Source organism: Ursus maritimus, unplaced genomic scaffold (genome assembly GCF_017311325.1).
Source record: "Ursus maritimus isolate PB19 unplaced genomic scaffold, ASM1731132v1 scaffold_4, whole genome shotgun sequence".
Classification (NCBI taxonomy): domain Eukaryota; kingdom Metazoa; phylum Chordata; class Mammalia; order Carnivora; family Ursidae; genus Ursus; species Ursus maritimus.
Genome location: NW_024426552.1, coordinates 80422169 through 80443209, shown reverse-complemented (window position 1 = coordinate 80443209; position 21041 = coordinate 80422169). Strand labels below are relative to the sequence as shown.

Genomic DNA, 21041 nt, shown 5'->3' with positions numbered 1-21041 from the left:
TTTGCAAAACAAATATTGGTAAATATGGTATTTTTTTAGTTGTTTCTTATTTCTATTAATTTTGACTCCTGACAAAATAAAAAATTTTTTAATTGTTATTCACGGAACTCCAGATTTTTAAATATAAGACTATCGAGTAAAGAAAAAAGAAAAAAGAAAAAAAAAAAAGACTACCAAGTTATATCCAGATAATGGTAGTAAATATGTTTTAAGTAACATTATCACAGCATTCAATCAGAGGTATATAATTGGGATATATATCTATATCTTTAGAAACATTGGAATTCTAGTAATACTTTTTCAGGTTACATTGTTTTCAACAAGAGTATGAAATAAGTACTTTAACCTAAATAATTTTTACAGAATGGATTTTTGTAAAATATATTTTCTTACTCAACATTAATCAATAAATATTAAGCTACAGCAAATATTAACAGTATGTTACATAGTGTGTAAGAATACAGGCTTTAGGGCCTGACAATTCTCAGTTCAAAAACCCAGTTCTACCACTTGGTAGCTCTGTAAATTTAAGTCTCAGTTTCCTCAGGAGCAGTAAAATTATGATAGAAGTATCTATTTTATTACCTTTGTAATGAGGGTTAAATGAAATAGTGTTAATAATAAGTAGATGCTCAAGAATGGTAACTGGTTGAATGTGCCATTTTGTGTATTTGACTTGTACATAGTTGAGATTTTTTGACTGGTACTAGGTTGAGATTTTTTTCTGCATGTTTGCTACATGCCAAGCAAATTTTGTTTAAATTTTGAAAATTTAGTTGCATATTCAAAAATAGAATAACTGTTCCTTAAGTATTTAGCGGTCTGAGTTAGGCTTCCTAAACAATGTATTGACTTTAATTTCATTGATCATGTCAGTATTTCTTTAGCATTTATTTGCCTTCGTAACTCAATACTAGCCAATATACATTTTAACACCACTGAAGCAGCGTAGGCCTCTTGAAGCCTGAAAAACTTAATTCAAATAATATTTTAACCATTTGTATAATGTATGTCCCTAATCAGGTCACATCCCTCAGCCCCAGTTTCCTCTTCTATAAAATCAGAATAGTAATTACTACCTTAGGTGATCATTGAGGTAATGAATATAAAGCACCCAAACCTGGGCCTGTATGTAGTAAGGCCTCAGTAGAAGCATCATAACTATAAGGACAACGAGGATGTTGCTCTATGATACTGATCTCCAAATGGGGCTGGAGAAATGTGTATAATTGATTACTCTGTCTGCCTATGCATATATTTATATCAGTATGCTACTAACTTTTCTACTTTGCAATGTATTGCTTAAATATATATCAGAAAGTTTTGCCTATCTTTTTTCTAATCTTCAGACATAAATATTTACAGTAAGAGAGTACTATTTTTAATACATTGTCTCTTATACTTTTTTTAGACCTTTAGAGATAACATATTTGTCTTCCCCTCTTGGCCTATATAAAGTTTTATTTCACCAAAATATATTAACAACATCACTTTTGAAAACTTAATTCTTTATAAAAGTGAATAATCAGATTTATTTACATTTATCTTTAGAAATCTACGTAACAGCACTTGCAAACTTATGTGTATTTGTAGAGCTTTCTTAATGATAAAAAAAGTGATATTCATTCTTGCTACCTTTTCTATAGCTTCTTTTTAAAGGATTACATAGGAGATATTTGTTACCTTAAAGTGGACCCTTAGACGAGAAAAAGTTAAAAGTACTTTCTGTATATTTTGGTTCTTTTACCATAGGTTAAAATTGATTAAAAATAAAATGTGTGGTAAACTAATCATTTTATCTGGGTGTGACAGCTAATCTCCCTTTTGGCCCACTAAACTCGCTTTTAAATGACTTGACCGATGTTCTATTGTGGTCTGATCCAAGGAGGAAATCTCTACTCCCACTCAGAGATCTTCTAGCCTGCTAGAAGGGTTTTTTGGGTTTTTTTCTTTTTTGCTGAAACAGAATATGGTTCATTCACAACCTACGTGTGACATTATTCCTTTGCTACATGCAGTAATCTTTATTACTTCAGACTTACATACTATTGCCACTGATTTCAAATGATGAAGAAATGGTTAGGAAGTTATCCGGTACTTCATTGTTTACCTCAAGTAGCAAGAAAAAAACATCAAAAAAAGAGTTGTCAGCATTTATTTTAGCTTTGTTTTTCTCCAGAATAGCCATGTGGTATTAAGAGTGAAGCATAAATTATTTTGACAGCAAAGCCAACAGCCCTACAAATGTCAGTCATGTATGTGTACCATGTATGATATTTCCTATTCTTGGAGGAACTGATGTCTTTACAAAGTTTGTCCTGTGTCTGTCTCTTAGGTGATGAATACAGCTCACTGACTTGTTATATGTACCATCCCTTTTCTGTCCACTTATAGATGTACTCCAACACAGTTGCTTTAAGTGACGAGTTCATCGCACTGCAGCCATTGTCGAGGGCAAGGAATCAGCTGAGCAAACTTAGGTAGAGTAGGAGGAGTAGAACCTTGTTAACTCTTCTGCATGCTAAAGGTCAATGAAACAATATTCAAAAGATGGGCAGAGGCATGAATTAAGAGTGGGGCATTTTTGTTAGCACAGCTCTGTCTCTAATTTGACCTTTATTAATATGTATATTAAAACTTAAAATATATATCCATTTCTTCTTGGAGAAGAAAATTCAGATGAAAATTCAGCATAACAGGACAGAGATCTGTATCTTATTACATATTTTACACCTTAACTACCTTTTATAGTACAATTCTAATGCTTCTGCTTGTCATATAATTGTCATAATTAAGGATGCTCCTGCATGTTGAGTAACTTAAGCTACAGAAATTCATCATAAAGTTTAAAGTTTTAAGTTTCAGTTACTTGGAAGTGAGAGTTGCCCATTTTTTATCTTGCCTTACTCTGTGCTGTAAGTACATGTGTGTATTTGTCTTTGTACACTGTAATGGCTGCTGAAGCATTTCGTATCCTTGCTACTGTTTAGTGCATCTGTAAATTGCACAATATATTTTGTATCTCTCAAACATATATCTTTATCTCCACAGACAGATCCATTCTGTCAGCTTCCACAAAAATAATAGTATAGAGCTGTCTTTTAATGGAAGAGAATGAAAGCTTAAATCCTGAAACATTTGATTTTAAGATACCAGAATTATTTATTAAGTTTAACTCCAGTCTGATTTGAAGAGGAAAAGTAATATAACTTAAAAAAAAATTTTTTTTTAACTTTTGGCACTCTTCAGTTTCTCGCCTTGTCAGTATCTTGTGTATTCTCAATTATATTTTTTTTAATTTTTTTTTTTATTCTCAAGGTTTCTGATCTGTGTTCATTTGATCAAGCAAATGACCTTGACAAAACATTGCTTAAATAATGTCTTATGGAACTCTGTGAGTTCACAATTTTGAGCTGTTCTAAAGTTTTATCAGACCTTTCGATTTTATTATCTTCCAGATTTTTGAAATATTCTACTTTGAATTACAAAAGTGTAATAATTGTACATGAATATAAAAATGGGTGTTTAAGTGGTAGTCAACTAAATTTTATGTTTAAAATAACTACAATCAAAACAAACTTGAGGATTTGCCTTCTACCTATGGTTGAGTCAAATGTGTATAGCACATTTTATCCATACGTGCCTTTGAACATCTAATTATTTAACTCTAAGACAGTAGGAGAATTTGTTATTTAAAAGAACATCTGGCAAACTCTTTGGTCAAGTGAAGGTAATTTTTGCATTGTGAATAATCTTGCTGTTTTTATGAAATCATATTTTCACATATCATGTTGGCTTAAATCAGGCCATGTGGGGGTTTTTTGAGCAATAATAGACTAAAAAAAAATGAGGTAAGGATATCATAAATTAGAGAGATCCCAGTTTCTGTAACAGTGTGATAAGGTAGCAAGCCTAACATTCATCTGTGAAAAAAACACAATGACAGCAGGGTCTACTTGTCAGGTAGCCCTTGCTGCAAGCCACTCTCCAATCAGATAGGGTAGCAAAAGGAGAAGAGCCCTGTTGGGGAGACAGCAGTAACACTAACCTGGGTGTTAGTGATGCCCTTGGTACCACAGCTTGTGTGTCCTAACCAAATCAGTTCACCTCTCTGAGCCTCCAGGTTCTTCACCTATCAGGTGATCATTTTACGTACTGTGGTCTGTTTACTTATTGTCAGCATCAGAGAACAGAAAGAAAAAATATTATGCTCAACCAAAGGCCAGGCAGAAATACGAGTTGTTTAAATGAGCAGTGAGTGACCACTGGGTGGGCATTTGCTCATGGCTGCATGAAGAACAAGTGCTCATGTACATCTATCTGCTGATGCATCCTGTGAATTTTGAATACATCTTTTTTTTGAATTGCATTAAACAGTATTCCTGGGTGTGATCCATGGTAGCTTAATTGTGTACTCTTTTGACAGAGGAAAATTATACAGATATAAAATATCTTTAAGAGTTTTCAAATCTTTAATCAGGTTAGTACTTCTTAAGAACCAGTAACATAAAACTATTAATTTTTTTCATGAAAGAAAATTCATTTTGAGTATTTTTCCATCCCCTGTCTTATAGGCAGAGTTATAATAATAATAATAATAATAAGCTATCTTCACATAAGCTTATTGTACTCTTGAAACCAAGGACTTCTACTATATTTTTTATACATGTAAGACATTTGCCATAGCATTTTTTTTAATAGAAATAATTATTGGTCAGTCCTAAGACTGAGAAAACACATAATGAGGAAAAATTTGTTTTTTATTCATTGAGGACATTTTCTTATAATTTAAAAAAGTTTCACATTAGCATGGCTATCGGAACATACTCCCTAGAAGAAAATAAAAAGCAAAGAATAAAAATTTGTGTAAATTAGCACTCACTAAAAAGATATATTTCAAGTTAAAGATTAAATTAATTTTGTTAAATAAGTCAAGGCCCCCCCTTACCGACATGTCTAGCATTTGAAAGGCCATGTGAGTGACCCTTCTGCTCTGCTAAAGTTCACTTAGAGTAGTCTTTTGAGAAGGGAGCATGAGAGTTGTGAAAAAGGGCATGCATACTTTTGCAATAAGAATCCTAAATCTCGGTGGCAAGGAATTTAATAGAAGAAATTGAATTTTATTGAAGGAAATCTGGTTTTAATCTAACTCTGTGCACTGGAAAATCATGGCTTAATTTTGTGTGCTTTGTTGTATTCCCCTTAAGAAGCTGCTGTTAGCTCTCCTTTGTGACAGTAAATGAATGTGGTGTTGTATGAACATTCATTTGTGCCTCGCAGATTGTGGACCCCAACTTGCTGTTTTGATTCTAAACCTCTTTTACAGTGAGAGTATTGTTCTGTAATATGAGACTTATTGCTTTTCTGTCCTTCCAGATGGAAGAAGATAAGGGTTCAGTCAGCTCAGCATATGAATTTGCTGAAAGCAAGCACAGAGGGGAGGACAGTAGGCACCTGCTAGCTGAGGCTTGCAGCCAGCAGGACAGTTCTTACGTGCACTAGGTAGTACTGCGCTGGACCTTCCTGGGGACATATCTGCTAAGTTCTCATGCTTGGGGCATGCTCTGGGAGAACTGGCCTGACTTTCAGCTTTTACTTTACTAATCCATCATCGTTCCTCATATGTTTACTGTTTTTGTTTACTTGTCTTCCTTTTTTGTGATCTTTACATTTTTTATATGTCCATCCCTGAATATTTTATTAGTCTTCCTTTGGAGTTACAGTGTTAAATCATACTTCACCTCAAATTCTAACCTAGTAAGGTATTCTCACAACCTGTTGTTTATATTCAAGAAATTATTCCTTTTCACTTCTTTTGAAAATATGCCATGCTATTTCTATTATTTCTGAAGTCAGTTTTCCCATTTGAAGTGGTAGTTGTGTATCATTTTATACATCTTAATGTAGTTAGATGCCAAATTACTTATCTAAGTTTAGCTCTTGAGTTGAATGATCCAATGAATGAGTGCTTAGATGTGGTACTGAATAATTTTCTGTTGACTGATATTCATCAGACTCTCACTTTTTACTTTTCATAAACTTTCATAGTTAGATCTTTGTAATAAAGAAAAGTATGAATTGATGAGGACTTGATTCACTCACCTCTTGAGGAGTAAACCCTAACAACCACTTAGACCTTATTGGAATATGCAAAATATTTTGATTGGTAATAATTATGGAGGATAAAAATTCTTACTGCTAATAATTATATTTTTACTTGGATTATTTGCCATTTTTATAATTACTGGTCAATAAGTGCTACTGTCTCATTTGAGATAAAACGTCATAAATGGTGAAACTTGCAAACAAAACTACTTGAAAATTATAAATCTTAACTCTACCATGGAATCAGACCATAGAACAGGGACAGTAATTTGAAAAACCTGAATTCTGGAAGACATAAATTTTTTTTACGATATGTTAGTCACCATACAGGAGTACATCATTAGTTTTTGATGTAGTGTTAAATTAGATTCCTTTAGTGAACTGCCCTAAATGAAAAATGTTGAAGATTAACTATGTTGAAAAATGTTGAAGATCAACTCATTATTATTATTAATTGAAAAGAAATTCAAAAGAACTCTGAACTTTTGTTTTGGGATGCTCTGTATGATTATTTTTACTGTATATTTTTCCTGTATTTTGCTTTGATAAATATAGAAAAATTTTTAGTTCTTAAAATATGCCCTAATTGAGCTGCAAAGAAAATTCAGCTGAAGAGCTCACTGAGTAAAGATGGGGAGCTGGCCCGGATTTATGTTATGCCCTGGATAATCCCCAAAGCAGATAATCCACTTGGGACCTGACTAGACTAAAGCTATAGAACTATGTCCTCTGTGATAGAAGTTCCCCAAGGGTTCAAGTTCAAGTGGATATTTCATAAAACATGGATCTGGTACTGCTTTGCTCTAATATGTCTATTAAAATGTATAATATAGTTGAGAGATGGGTTCTTAGAATGCTCCTAATAACAGGGGCCTTGTTATGTTACTTTTACAAAAGGGAGATGAGTGAATTTTCTCATTATCCTGTGATAGTTGATCTTTCTTCCTATAAACGGAAAGTTAGAAGAACCCCGAAACCATGAATATGGTTTTAGTAAAATTGCCAGTTTTTTCTGCTTATCACTAAATTTTCATTGGTTGAGTGAAGTATACCTTGACTATTTCCCTTATATATCTCTGCCTTTGGCATATATTTTGAAATAAAAATCACTTCAAAAAAATAAGCGTTATATAATATCCCTCTTGTATTTTTCCTGTCTTGACATGGCAGTTGTTTTTCCCTAATCGAAATATGGTCAGCCTTGCCAAATCAGGCAGAGGACGATGTTGAGCCCTAAATGTTGTCGTGGGCAAGCACCTTCTAGTCATCTCCCTCCACTGACTGGCCTCTTTGGCCTCCACTGTTTTGTCATTTCTCTGTCCCTAGATTCCTGGCCTGCTCTGGATGTTCTCTTTTCAGTTATACCTAGCAACTATAGGGGTGTCAACAGGATGTTAGGGCCGTTGACCTTTCTCATTGTGGACCTGGATGCTAAGCCCCAGACCTGAAACCTGCCACCACCCACAACAACAACAACAATTTTGAGTAGTTTCAACCAACTACAAGTCACCTTCCTCTTCTGTGACAAAGATACATCTACTGTCTCATTTAACAAAGTATTGAACTACAAAAGGAGCAGAAAACTTTAGTGGCCTGGATTCAGTTGTTTGCCAGTAAAAGCTATACTTTGCTGAGTAAAATTCTGTGAGCAAACAGAACTGAAAATTTAAAAAAGCTAATAGTCGTAAGGCTGCCACTAGTAGCAAGACCTGCATGCACACCTGACAAATACAACGCTTTATAAAACTGACGTTATTTTCAAATCTGTGCTGACTCATTTGAGCAGCTTTTTCATCTGGGGGTTGAAATGAAGAAAAATATTAGTGTTGACATTATTAATATGAAACAATTACCCTCTGACATTCTTTGAACGGTTCATACTTAGAAAACAATTTTTTTTTTTAGATAACTGAATTCCTAACATCAGCTGTACCATGGTTTAGTTCATTAATTAGTGTTATTCTGATTTACCCACTCCATTAAAATTGGTGATTTTATCATTTTTTACAGATAGTGATACTCTTCTTAACCTAAACTTCAAATTCCTAGTCAGATTTTGTTATTTATGTAACCACATCATTAAAATAAAGGGGCCTCAGTTATTTCTGAAACAAGAATAAACCAAATTATTAAAATAACCATACCTGATAAATGTAATTATTATGGTATGCTTATTTTCATTGTTAAATTTAGGCAAAACATACAGAAATCTCCTCCTCTCTGGAGATCCCCAAAAGATAGTATGGAGGTATTTATATTTATAACTATCTTCCAAAGTTGTTTATTTGCCTTGAGGAAAAGGAAAGAAGGAAGAGAATGTAGAGAAGTGAATGTGAGCTTTTAGGCATATTTTGAAGAAATGGGACAGCAGTCTTCTAAATGCCATCACTGAACAGCTACCTCTTGCATTTCGGAATAATGAGTTGAAGCCATTACTTGTTTTAAGGGTTTTATTATTCTTAACCAAATTTGGAAATCAGTACTATTTGATGGCTTTTGATTTCACATTAAAAAGAAGAACATTTCCTTGAATACAACCGTTTTTTTCCCATAACTACAGTTTCCAGATCTCCTTTAAGGCTGTACAAGATTCTCACTTTGATTATATATTTATTATAAAACTGTTTTAAAGACAAAAGAACAAATATGGTTAATAGTATGATAATTCTTATCTAAACTTAAAAAGACTTTATTTGATTTGATAGGCAAGATGTCATAGGAAAGACTAAATTTAGAGATGTATGACAATTTTCTTACATCTAGAAGATTCAAGAAAGAAGTAGAATCATTAGGAGAAACTTTCAGATGTTTACTATCATTTAAATGAAAATAATGGAAACAAGAGCAGTGAGAATTTATTTCAAATGGCAAGTTCTATAAAGATGAAAATTTTTATCAGGCATACATAGTTATGTTGAATCTCTGTAGTTGTTTTGCTTGGCAGCCCTTTCAGCTTTAAGGTATGTGGTTATTCCTGGGGAGAAAATGTGGTAGAGGGTCTTACCAATGAACCAAAATTTCTGGTAAGTTAAAGTGCCACCAGGTAGGGTCTCACTCCCATTACTTTGCTTTTTTTTCTTGTCTAGTATTTATGAGCAATCCAAAAAAAAAAAAAAAAACCCGCACAAAAGGAATGATTCCCTCTCCTTACTTTGAGTGAAATGGGATCTAAATGTTCCACCCTTTTCCTACTCCCACTTAATTGGCAGCTGTGGCTACATGTATCTGGCTGGTCTCCCAGTCCCTGAATATGAGATCAAAGATATGTATATGGGAAAGTGGTAGAGCTTGGAAGTTTGCTGGAGAACAGTGTATTTTTTTTTATATAAATAGCAGCTTTACAGAAGCACAGTTAACCAGCATTCAGCATTTTTAAAGCAGCTGGTTTTTTGGTTTTTTCTTTCCCTTTAGAGAAAAAAAGGAAACATATTTTTGCTTAGTTCAAAAGGTGATCTTAAGTCATTTCTTTATAATATTTTTGATATTTCGAGATGTTTACTGTCTCTGGGATTGTCCATGTATTAATACCTGTCCTTAGATTTTAAAGTGAGAGGTAATGAGTGCAAAGCAACATTACCTAAAGTCAGATCCAGACCTAAGCAGTGTTCTGTGCATATGTGGTCACTTAAATGCTGCTGACCTTATGGATTTCATCTTCAGTGACTCCTCGAAAGTTGAGCACCAGCTATATAAGCAAAGCACAAGTTGTTAAATTAAGAAGTACCAGGCAAACTCCTTGCTCTCTCTAGTTTCTGGTCTAGTTTAGTGTTCCTCAGCCAAATGTGAAAGACCAGTTTGTTGTTTTCTTGTTTTGTTTCGTTGTTTTTAATTTCCAGTCCATCACGGACCAATGCTTTGGTAAAATACAATGAAAATGAGTTACAGTGACCCTTGAACCATGTGGGGGCTAGGGGCACTGACCCTTCATGCAGTAAAAAATCCAGGTATAACTTTTGACTCCCCAAAAACCTATAGCCTATGTTGACTGGGACCCTTATCGAAAACATAAAAGTGCCAATTAACACATATTTTGTATCTTATAGGTATTATATGCTCTGTTCTCACAATAAAGTAAGCTAGAGAAAAAAAATCAAAAGGAAAAGAGAATATATTTATAGTACTCTATGAGTATTTATTGAAAAAAATGTATGTGTAAGTGGACCTGTGCAATCCAAACCCACCTTGTTTAAGGGTCAAACTGTGTACTAGAAAATGAAATTTAAAAGATATATAAAATAAGCCCTGATTTTAAATTATTATTAGATTCAGCAGTGATAAAAGTAGTTTGTCAAACTGCCATAGAATTTTCTAACCTCTTATTCGTACACACCAGAAATGCTTATCTCCTCATAGGCCAGTAAAAAATGTTTTCGGACCAACACTGATCCATGGATCACACTTTGAGTCGCTCTGGTCTTTTTGCAAGGGGCAGGTGTAACAACTACTTTCTTACACTTAGGCTAACCATGTGCTGAATAGACATCATACTTTTCTACCCACACATAATTACTCATTCTCTTTGCTTAGCCTAGAATGCTCTTTCTCTCCCATCTCCAGCTACTGAAATCCCACCCAGTTTTTAAAATGTGTTTCATATTCTGTCTTCTTCATAAACTCTTTCATGCCCTCCCACCAATACCAACAACAACAGCTGGGTTTGAGCCTTCCCTCCTCTTTTTTAATATTTGTAGTCAGCCTCATTACCATAATTATAAGAAGGCAGTATAATGGCATGATAAAGAGGTTTGAGCTCTGGAATTAAAGAAACCAAGGCTCAAGCCTCAGCAGGGTGATCTTGAACAAATTCTCAATGTCTCTGTTTCCTCATCTGTAAAATATTTCTGAATATGGTGCTTATCCCAAAAGTTTGTTATAAATTTTAAATGAGAATAATCCATGAGAAGCATCTTACATAGGAACTGGCACATACATAGGAAGCATTCCATTAATGTAACTGCCATTATTTGTTCCTGACTTATCTCCCATCCTTTCTTTATCCTTATTAACTCATTAGATTGCCATCCCCTCTGGGAACCAGCACAGTGCCTTGCTCAATAAATCCAAGTTGAATTTAAGTGCTTGTACCATTTAAGTTATGCAAACAAGCAGTGGAATCAAATCCAGAGAGAGATTACTGATAGTTGGAGAGGTGAGGGAGGTTTCATGGAGATGATGCTATTGAAACTAGGGGTCAGCATTCTGACCATAATTGGTGACAGGCCCTGACATATGCCTGAAGGCAAGGAACACTGCACTGGTTGGCTGTATAAGACTGTAAAAGAGCATTGGGAAGTTGAGTAAGAAAGGCAGCCCAAGGTCAGGTTATAAAGGGCCTTAAGGCCTCCTTGTGGTATTGTACTTTCACCTTTGAGCATGTGGGAGCTTTTGAATCCTGCTTCCTGTAGAGGGTGATTTTGAGATGGAAGAAACTGGAGCCCAAGGACCCAAGGAGGAGACTGGGAGACCCATAAAATCCTGTTACTTAAACCAGCATTTCCTAAACTATTCCTCTGGATATTAATGTTCTTCCTAGTGTTAATTGACTCCCGGGGGTAGTGGGGGTAGGGAGGAAGATTTTACTGAAGAAGGAAAAAAAAAAACAAACCAGTTTGGGAATTGCACTATGTCCAGCTCTCCCCCTGGAGACTGACCATGTATCCTGACTTACTCAGAAAGTCTGTTTAGACCGTCATTGAATTGTGTTTCCCAAACTTAATTGGCCACAGAACCTTTTTTCATGAGACATCTGTAAATATCTCTCAAAACACAGTTTAAGAAACAGTACCATAAACAAGAGTATTGTAATGAAAAAACAAGTAAAATTTGGCTATTTCTTAGAGCTTACCAGACCCTAGGACATTGGTGCAATTAGGTAATTGCCAGACAGGAACCATGTTGTCTCGCACTGCTTGGTATTTGGCAGGATTACTCTGAGCAGGGATTTTGCAGGACCTCGCCCATTCCTTATCTTCCGAGCTGCAGGTTATTTATGTTCCATCATATCCGTCTTCTGTCCGTTGTGTGCGTCTCCACAAATGTCCCTGTTGCCATGCCTACACTCAGCACTTGGTGATTCCCAACCTTTGTGAATTGCAACACTCTAATGAATCTATTTTTGTTCACCTTTCTCTATACTTCCAAAGATTTGTTATACAGTATGTTATATAAAGGAAAGTGAATGAAAAAGTTTGTTTAAAATGATACCCCCTGAGAAATTTTACCGTGTCAAAACCAGGGTTGGGATTCATTGGGCTATGTGATCATACCATTTCTTCCCCTCATTTTAACAGGATTAAAATTATTAGTAGTAATGGCTTTAAGTTATTTTGCTGGGTTATTTATGCCTGAATCAGTATAAATCTTGCATACCTTCAGAAATTAATAAAAGTAGTACAAGTCATTTGTTTAGTGGATTTTAATACAGTAAATTAATTTAATCAGTAAATTTTTAAAAGGCAAGATAAGCTGATTATGGGCATAATTGACAATAGTTGCTTAGCAAATTTAAGATAAATGATGCTTTTTTCAAGGATAATTATAAAATTATAATAAATTTTCAAGGATTATTTCAGTGGATATATGTAGAGTGCTTAGAACCCGGCACATAGAAAACATTACATAAGTATTTGCTGCTGCTGCTGTTGTTGTTGTTGTTGTTGAAGATTGGGGTTACGTCCTGCCTGGTTATTATTTCCCAGTCTTCAGAATGGTTCACACTCTGTTTTTCTCAATTGCTATTTTTCACTGAAATTGCAGGAGCATTTCACCTAAACAAAAACTCAAAGAAGAATTAGAATTCATTCAATTTGGTTGATGAAAATCATCTTGGCTATGATAAATTGTTAAAATAAGACATTAAAATCCAAAATCTTTGCAGATTTAAATAATAACCAGTTACTTATTTTTATATATTTATTTTATTCATCTTCTAATTTAGGACACAGTGCCTTTTAAATATTTTTGTATATTAGTCTTAAAGCTTTCCATACATTTTCATATTATAAAAAACCTATTTATATACATTATTTTTGGTTTTAAAGTGCTTGTTGTGGTTTTTTTTTAATGCTTTTTGGAAATCCAGATCCGTAAATAACTAATTTTTTTCTGCTTCAACCCCTTCAGCTTACTGAAACAAATTCAGGTATCAAGTGCTTGGACTCCATGTGCTGTTTCTCAGAAGGAGAAACAGCGTGCGCATCTGTTGGAAGAATGCTGGAACGAGTAGTAGGAAGATGTAGTCCAACCCGTGTCAGCAGGTGTGAAATTTCTCTAAGTAGCCTTTGCTGCAGATGAGTGTCCTATAAACTGGAACAGGAGGAACCTGCATCTCTAGATACCTGATAAATCAGCAGCTGGTTTTACCAACTGAAGCGGGAGGTGTGCTGTTTATTGGCACCCTTTGATGGTAGATTTCACTTTATGGCTTGGGGGTAGGGGCTCTTTCACTAACAAAGGAAGAGAAAGCGCCTTTGAAGAGACTTTATCTAATGAACAAAAATTTTGCTTCACAGTCTTTCTAAAATGTGGTGAATAGGAGTGTGTATATGATACTTGTTTGGTTTTTATAACTTTCTTTTTTTGATTATACCCTATATTACTGTTTTATTTCCTGTATTTTTTTTGTTTGCTTTTTGTATTTACAAAATAGTCTACACATAGTAGTAAAATCAAAGGATTTTGCTTCTCTTACTCTTCATGTATATTTTCTGGTCAGTCATTTGAGACTCTGAGGTATTTATAAACACAAAAGGCTGTATTTCTGCTCTCCTACACCATTTTACTCTGTAATGAGGTATTTAAAATCAGTTGTGATTTTTTTTTTTACTTGGTACTCATGGTCTAATTAAAAGTTTATAAGTTAGAACAGGCACGTTAAATTATGGTTTAGGAGAATCTTAGCATTTCTGTCCCCTACCAAATCTGTTTCCTGAATTAGATTTATCAGTGCTTGCCTTTGTGGGTCATAACAAAAAATACCGTGCTTTGGTAAATGTCTCTTAAATTTATTTAAAAGTGAAATGGATTCATTTCTTCATGTATTTCCCCAAGAGACATATTATTATTATTCAGGGGACATTAAGAAGTAGAAATAATTTTTTTCATGCTTTGGTGTTCTCGAGGTGAATTATATCATATTCCTAAAATGAGAGCAGCAGTGCACTGGGGTGCGTGAAGAGTTACAGATGCGCAGGGATAGGTAGATGGTGATTTCCATTGTCCACCACGTACCACGTGAATAAACTTTCTACATGTGCCATGGCATGGAAAAGGCTGGAAAATACCCCAGGGGCAGGGAAGAGAGGGTGGAGGAGGCACTATTATCTGCTGATAATTTTTAATATTTGCTTAGCTTTCTGTTTTAAAAATGATGAGTAATTATCATTCATGTATCATAAAAGTCAGGTAACATTTACTGGCCAACTTACTAGTTCCCACTTTGCCTTTAGTTATGGCCATGTCTTTATAGTACAGTTGCATTTATAAATAGCATTCTTAAAACGTCTGTGTTTTCCGTCTCCATTGATTGATTATAACATGTGATCAGAAATATTTCCATAATGCTGTGGTATCATTTTGTAGTTATTTTATTCTACATAAAAGAATTTCTATGAGCAGTTAAATTTATTGGGACTTACGTCTTTTGACTTACACAATTGTATTATAAAATGAATTATTAGAAAGCAGCTCTGTCATGTACCCAAGCCACCAAGTTTTCCAAAAGAAGTTCCAAAAGGACCCACTTTATAGTATTATTTTACTTATTAAGACAACTTTACTGTATAGAACTAAGGGTGGGAGTTAGCCTAAGAGACTACTATAGAACTTCCACAGGATTTTTGAAATTTCTGCTTCACCAGGAAGTTCTCTTTAATGGCAGTATACATCTTCACTAACTATTAAAAAACTGTAATCAATTTTAAATAAGCCAAAAATATTTTTCCTTTATACATATTCTCATTGTTTGTATCCATTATTCAGGTAATATGCCCCCATTTTTCTTTACGTAGCCATTTTTATACTACCTTACCCCTTTGAACCTGCCCCTGGAAAATAGGGGATTTATTTCAGCACATTCTCCTGAAGGTGGCTGTTATTATCTGTACTTTTTTTCACTTAAAATTGTATCATAATATTTTCTTTTGTAAGATTTTATTTTTTTATTTTCCTAATAAAATGTTTAACAGTAATATCTTATTTGACAGACTATAACAGTTTTGTCCAACATCTCAAGTTATGTTATTGGTTGGTACTGTCATTATCCTCCTTTTTTCTTCAAATGAATTATCTAAAAAGTCTTTTAAGATCTGTTCAGTTTTTTCCTAGTGGATAAAAATCATACAGTATGAAAAACCACTTGGTGCTTTTGAAAGGGCTACATGGAAATTGCCAGAGATCCATTAACATTATATTTAAACTTCGGAAGTCATTTTGATATGTAGTTTTGGCTTTTTTCTTTTGTACATGTAATTGTATTAGTGAAAGACATTTGGCATTTCTGTTCTGATTTTGGAACAGCCTTATTCCACATTTCTATTTCATGTTCTAACTTAAAAGGTGAAGCAAGACTAATCCTTCTGTTACAAGATGTAGAAGCCCTTGGATATTTGTTCTATTAACCTATTAAACATAAAAGGTAATGAGCATCACTTGGGAAATACAACTGGTGCTTTCATATGCACATTATTCTGCTGATTAAAATGTCCGGGCACAAAAATTCTTATATTTTATTAATTGATGTTTTCAAAGGAATATGCCATATTGCAGGCTTGGTTTCAAATGTAGCGTCATGGTGCTATATGAGGGATATGCCATGTTGTACACTAAAGGGCTGTACTTCAGCAATAAATGATTTTCTTTATGCATTTACCAACAGCTACTTTATTCTAATCAAACCTATTTTCTAAATAGAAAGGACTTAATATATAGTTCTAGTATTTAATGTTCTGTCAAATATGATATTTAACATATGAGTGCACATGGTGTGCTTTGGAAAGATCAAAAACAAAGGAAACCTTACCTAATAAAATTCTTCTATGTAACCAATGGTTGGAAAAGAGGAAAAACTGACATAAAACATTGGCAATTTGGGAACGGAAACTTGACTCCCAATAATTAGGGTGTTGGGAGTTATGTTTTGTCATATGTATCTAAGCTACCTTTTCTTGGATACTTTTAAGAAATGTTCATAGACTCATTTCATTCATTTATTTTACAAATACCGCCTGCTGTGTACTAGGTGCAGTTCTAGGTACTAGAGAGAGATGGTAGTGTACAGGCCCTTCCTCAAACAAAGTGTTCAAGGTTTTCCGAAAACTAATAAAATTAGAGAATTTGTAAACTACCAGTCAGGTTGTAGCTTATTTGTGTTCCTCTTTACCAACTTTGTAAAATTTCTAGGTTCCAAACTTCATTATCACTGTGCCTACTTAATTGATTTAAACTATATACAGAATCCCAAGGAAACAGTGGATATTTGATGAGTGAATTTAAAAGCCATTTTAAATGCTAGTCTCTTCCTCTAACATCTTTGTTTAGGAAAGTGGGAACCCTGGGAAAAGTTACCTAAGGGGTATTTATTGTTTAGTGCTTTTAGTCTTCTAAGAAAAGCCACCTTTGAGTTGGTAATCCTGATACTGTCCTTGAAATGGATTAGGCTATTTTAAGCATGGAAGGCTATTTCTGGTCTTGAGTTATTTTAGGTTAAATTAATAGAGCTGCAAATAAAGCATTATGTAATTAATTGCTTATAGGCCTTATTATTCAGACAGTAGTTAAATTTTCCAGACCATTAGAGATTTATTTGTTCTCAGTTACGTGAAGGCCCTACTGAGTCACAGCTGTCTTTGATACCTTATTGAATAAGCCATGTACTGCATTCAAGCTAGTTGTGCTACTCTTTAGAATAGAATTGATAGCTGAAAAGAAATAGTATAATATGAACATATCACTATTTCATTCCAAAGCTTTTGGTAAGTGGGATGTCTGTTTGCTCTGTAATGTCGAAATACAGCCTAGTTGCTTTTCAGTAAAACTGATTGTGCATAACTCTTAGTAACATACTTATTTCTTATTGTATTGTTAAGATTTTAAGAGCATCTCATGCTTTACTACTTACAGAAATTGTTTTAATGCTAATGAATATCTGAATTTTGGCTAATATTTTATATAATGACTAGAGCATTATTTTTTCCAAGTTTTTGTATTATATAAATAGACTGGTCATTCAAGGCTAGTATGAAAAACTTCTCTTAGCATTTAAAAATGAATCAATAAGTGATTATTTTAAATTTCAAATTGCATTTTGATCCTAAGTTTTAGAGTAAATTTTTGTCTCACTTAAAACATAGGTCCTGGTGAGCCAAACTTTTCTCTTATTGTTACTTTAGATCTTGGAGTGCATCGGATCCTTTCTATACCAACGACAGGAGCATCTTGACTCTCTCCACAATGGACTCATCTACTTGTTAAAGGGGCAGTAGTACTTTATGGGAACCATTTCAACTCCTTTCCTAAAATTCAGTGTGATCATCCTGGTAATGGCCACACTAGTTCTGCAGAATTACTTTCTGAAATTTCTCAAGTATTTCATACCCACTCAGAGTTATAATGGCAAACAAATAAAAAGCAGTAACATAAACCCCTTTCAATCCCTTTAATTTAAATCTGAACATGTTAGAATTTGTGAAAGAGACATTTTCCATCTCCTGGGTTGTCTCTGGGTACTCCAAGTGGCATTTCAGCCTCTTGCTAAGGCCACTATATTTTAATATCAAGGTAGAAAAGGGAGGTAATTCCTAGTTAATTGTATTTTTTAGTATTAGCTTGGTTATCGAGTCTTCTATTCAAATCTGCTTCTGTAAATTATGCTGAAAAGTTTGCCTTGAAAACTCTATTTTTTTATTAGAGTTATATTTGAAGCTTTTCATGCGAAAAGTTAATGTGAATAGAAAGGAATTTTGGTCTCTCAGTGACCCATGTTGTTAATTCTTTAGTGCTTTCTAAGTTCACAGAGCAAATTAGGAGAACGCATTTCCCACCATTATTTACTGCATTGTGGGTAGTAAATATATATCAATACCAAACTTCTCTAAATACTGTAATTCAGCCACTAAAGTTAACCATATACTTGCAAAGGGTATATTATATATGTAAATCAGGAATCAAGTCCATTCACCAAATTTGAAGTTGATGTTTACCAATATTTTTGTGACAGAATACAAAGAACCTATAGTGGGTAAATTACATACCATTAGCATATTATTATTTAATGTGTTTATCATTGGATCTTTTGCATGCTTTAATCTGGTTAATATATTTAAATTTGCCTTTTTTTCCCTCTCCTAAGGCTCTGTTTATAAAGTATTTTATGACACTGTTGTAAAGTTCAACCATATCAATAAAAAACAAGTTTGGACAGTATTTAAATATTGCAAATATTTTTAATCATATAAATCAAAATATTAGGGTAATGAAAACAAAAAGATAAGAGCCTCTTTCTGTGGCTAATTTAGAATTGCTCTTGCCTTTAGTAAGCTAGCGTTTAGAATAAAGGATTCAGATAAGAATCCTGTTATTTTTAGGTTAGTATATGTTATCTAAGTTACAGTAGACCACCACAGTAAAGTGAAATCTGTCCAGTGTCCCATTACAAGGTATATTTTCAGGCATGGCTACAGGATGGAAAATGAAACAAAGTTTAAAATGGTAACTCTTAAGGGGTAATGGCAGCATAAATTAAAATGCTAAGAATGACTAATCAGGTACATATTGCTGTAATTGACTCACTGTACTTCACTACTTAATTCCATCCTCAGTTTATCATATGATCAGTGTTGTCATTTGTTTTGATAAAAAGTAATGTTATTTTTAAATTTGGAAATGATTATTGGTTAAAGAACTTACTAAGCTCTAAGTATATGATTATGTGCATATACATTTAAAATTGTATGGAAATACTTAAATAAGGTTTTCCAAAATTTTCTCTTGAGAATATAATTCCTTTCTGTAGATTTACTCTGCAACTTTCCACCTCTTACCCATCTCGCTGATAGGGAAAGAATGGTAGAGTAAGAATTAAGACTTCACCTTGTTTGCCGGTAAACTGTTTTTTTCAGTTTTTATTTTCTTGCTAATATAACGTTTGTTTCAGTATTGCAAGGATATTAGATGATGAATTTCAGCTTAAATATTAATTTTCATTAATAGCCAGCCCTTCTTTAACTTAGATATTCCAAATTTGAGTTTAGGAATATACTGTGATTCTGGAAATACATTAAAGCGGATAATACAGTGTACAGCGTATACACTTACCAATTCATGTTCCGAAAGAAGAAATATTTCAGAAAATATTCAGTTAGGGTAGTTTAGTGGAAGATAACTCAGACTTTGTTTTTTCTTAGAATGTCTTATAAACTATTTATATAACAAAATGACATGTAATAGTCCTGCATTACATCTTCCTTAACAGTTTACAGTTTTGTTTGCCATAAACCAAACTGATACTGACACTAGAGAAGGACCACAAAGCCATCAAGCAGTCTCTGACCAGCTGCGGCAGTGGGGGTCAGCCAGCCTATATGGTACTGAAGGCGGGATTGGTGTCAGTTGTCTGCATTGACTATTTCAAGTTATTTAAGAACTTCATATCAAAAAAAGTAAATGTCATCTACCGACATGCTCATTCTACTCTGTTGAAAACCTCTTTTTAGGGGAAAACTATAATTATAAGAAAAGAGCTGTCTTCAATTTAAGAAAGTAACTGTTGTCTACAAGCTTTAAATAGTTTTCTAGTGCTAATACTCATATTTTAAAACTTATTACATGGCCAGTAATCCCCTTTGCATATTTCTTTAAAATTCTTTGGAAAGTATGATGTTGGCAATTAACTTACTCTTAAACCTGCCAAAACCAGAGTAAGGTGCTACGTGTGTTTTTACTAATTGATGGTCTCAAATCTATTTGCCTCACTTTCTTACCTTTACCTACCCAGTCTGAAGGCTGTAGCCCTGAAGATAGTAGCAGGCACCAAGATGGTTTTCAAAATTGCCCATCTGCTTTAAAAGATAGCTCAGTACCCTGCCTCAGCTTTAGCATGCAGTAGGCTCACCTTAGGAGGATTAAGAGTATGGCCAGGAGAACGACAGCTACCAAGCTTGCCATGGAGTTGAGAAGAAAGAAGGGGAGAATTTACAGTTTGACTTTCTCTTAACTACCCTCCTCCTTGGGTCTCAATCTCCATGATGTCCAAAGTCTTCCCAGACCTAATCCGAACTCGGGCAGTGTCCTGAGTAGGAGATTAAACTGAGGCAAATCACCACATCAGGAAATTTCTTTACTCAGACCAGGTCATTTCTGCTGTAAGATTGTGGATTGTGGAATTGGGTTTGTGTGAGAAGCTTGAAACTCCTATCTGATAGGCAGAAGTCAAAGCCACTAAAAAAATTTATAGTAATACCAAAAAAAATTTTAAATATGCTACTCTGAGAAGTTATTGGGGGCAGGGGAAAAGGGAAAGTCATCTATGCTTATGTTTTCCTGTAAAGATCACATTGAGGTATGATATAAGCAGGTATTCGTAAAACAAACACACCAAAGAGTTATGAAAACATGTTTTATTAATTTTGGTCCCACTTCTGAGACATTTTTATTTCTATCTTGAAATGAGTCATCTATTTTCATAAAAATAGAACATTATTAAAGTGCTGTTTATGTGAGAACACTTGAATGATTTTCCTACAAAAAGTAGATCACACCTAATGGTATGTTTATAGTAATGGTGATTGTTAGATTTTTATGGGGAATTAGTAGCTGTAAATACTGTAGCAACACTTAGTTTTAAAATCGAGGACCTCAGACACTGGGGCTGGCTAATAAAACCCTTGGAAATTTCTCTGCATTGTCACTAAGTGTAGTTACTTATTGTATAGCTCTCAGTA

General features: G+C 34.0%; 1 protein-coding gene across 4 annotated transcripts in view; it reads left to right on the top strand.

The window, feature by feature from the left end:
- ATP11B (ATPase phospholipid transporting 11B (putative)) overlaps positions 1–18525 on the top strand; it is a 111884-nt gene extending 93359 nt beyond the window's left edge. For 2 of the 4 annotated variants that reach the window (XM_040621555.1, XM_040621552.1), the window contains 2 exons: positions 13228–13361; positions 17493–18525. In XM_040621555.1, coding sequence (XP_040477489.1) covers positions 13228–13361; positions 17493–17574 — 216 coding nt within the window. In that variant the 3' untranslated portion in view covers positions 17575–18525. Of the gene's footprint in view, positions 1–2394; positions 2481–5376; positions 5503–13227; positions 13362–17492 lie in introns of those variants that run through there. The other 2 variants (XM_040621554.1, XM_040621556.1) reach the window with 2 other exon arrangements.
- Positions 18526–21041: the final 2516 nt, after the last annotated feature.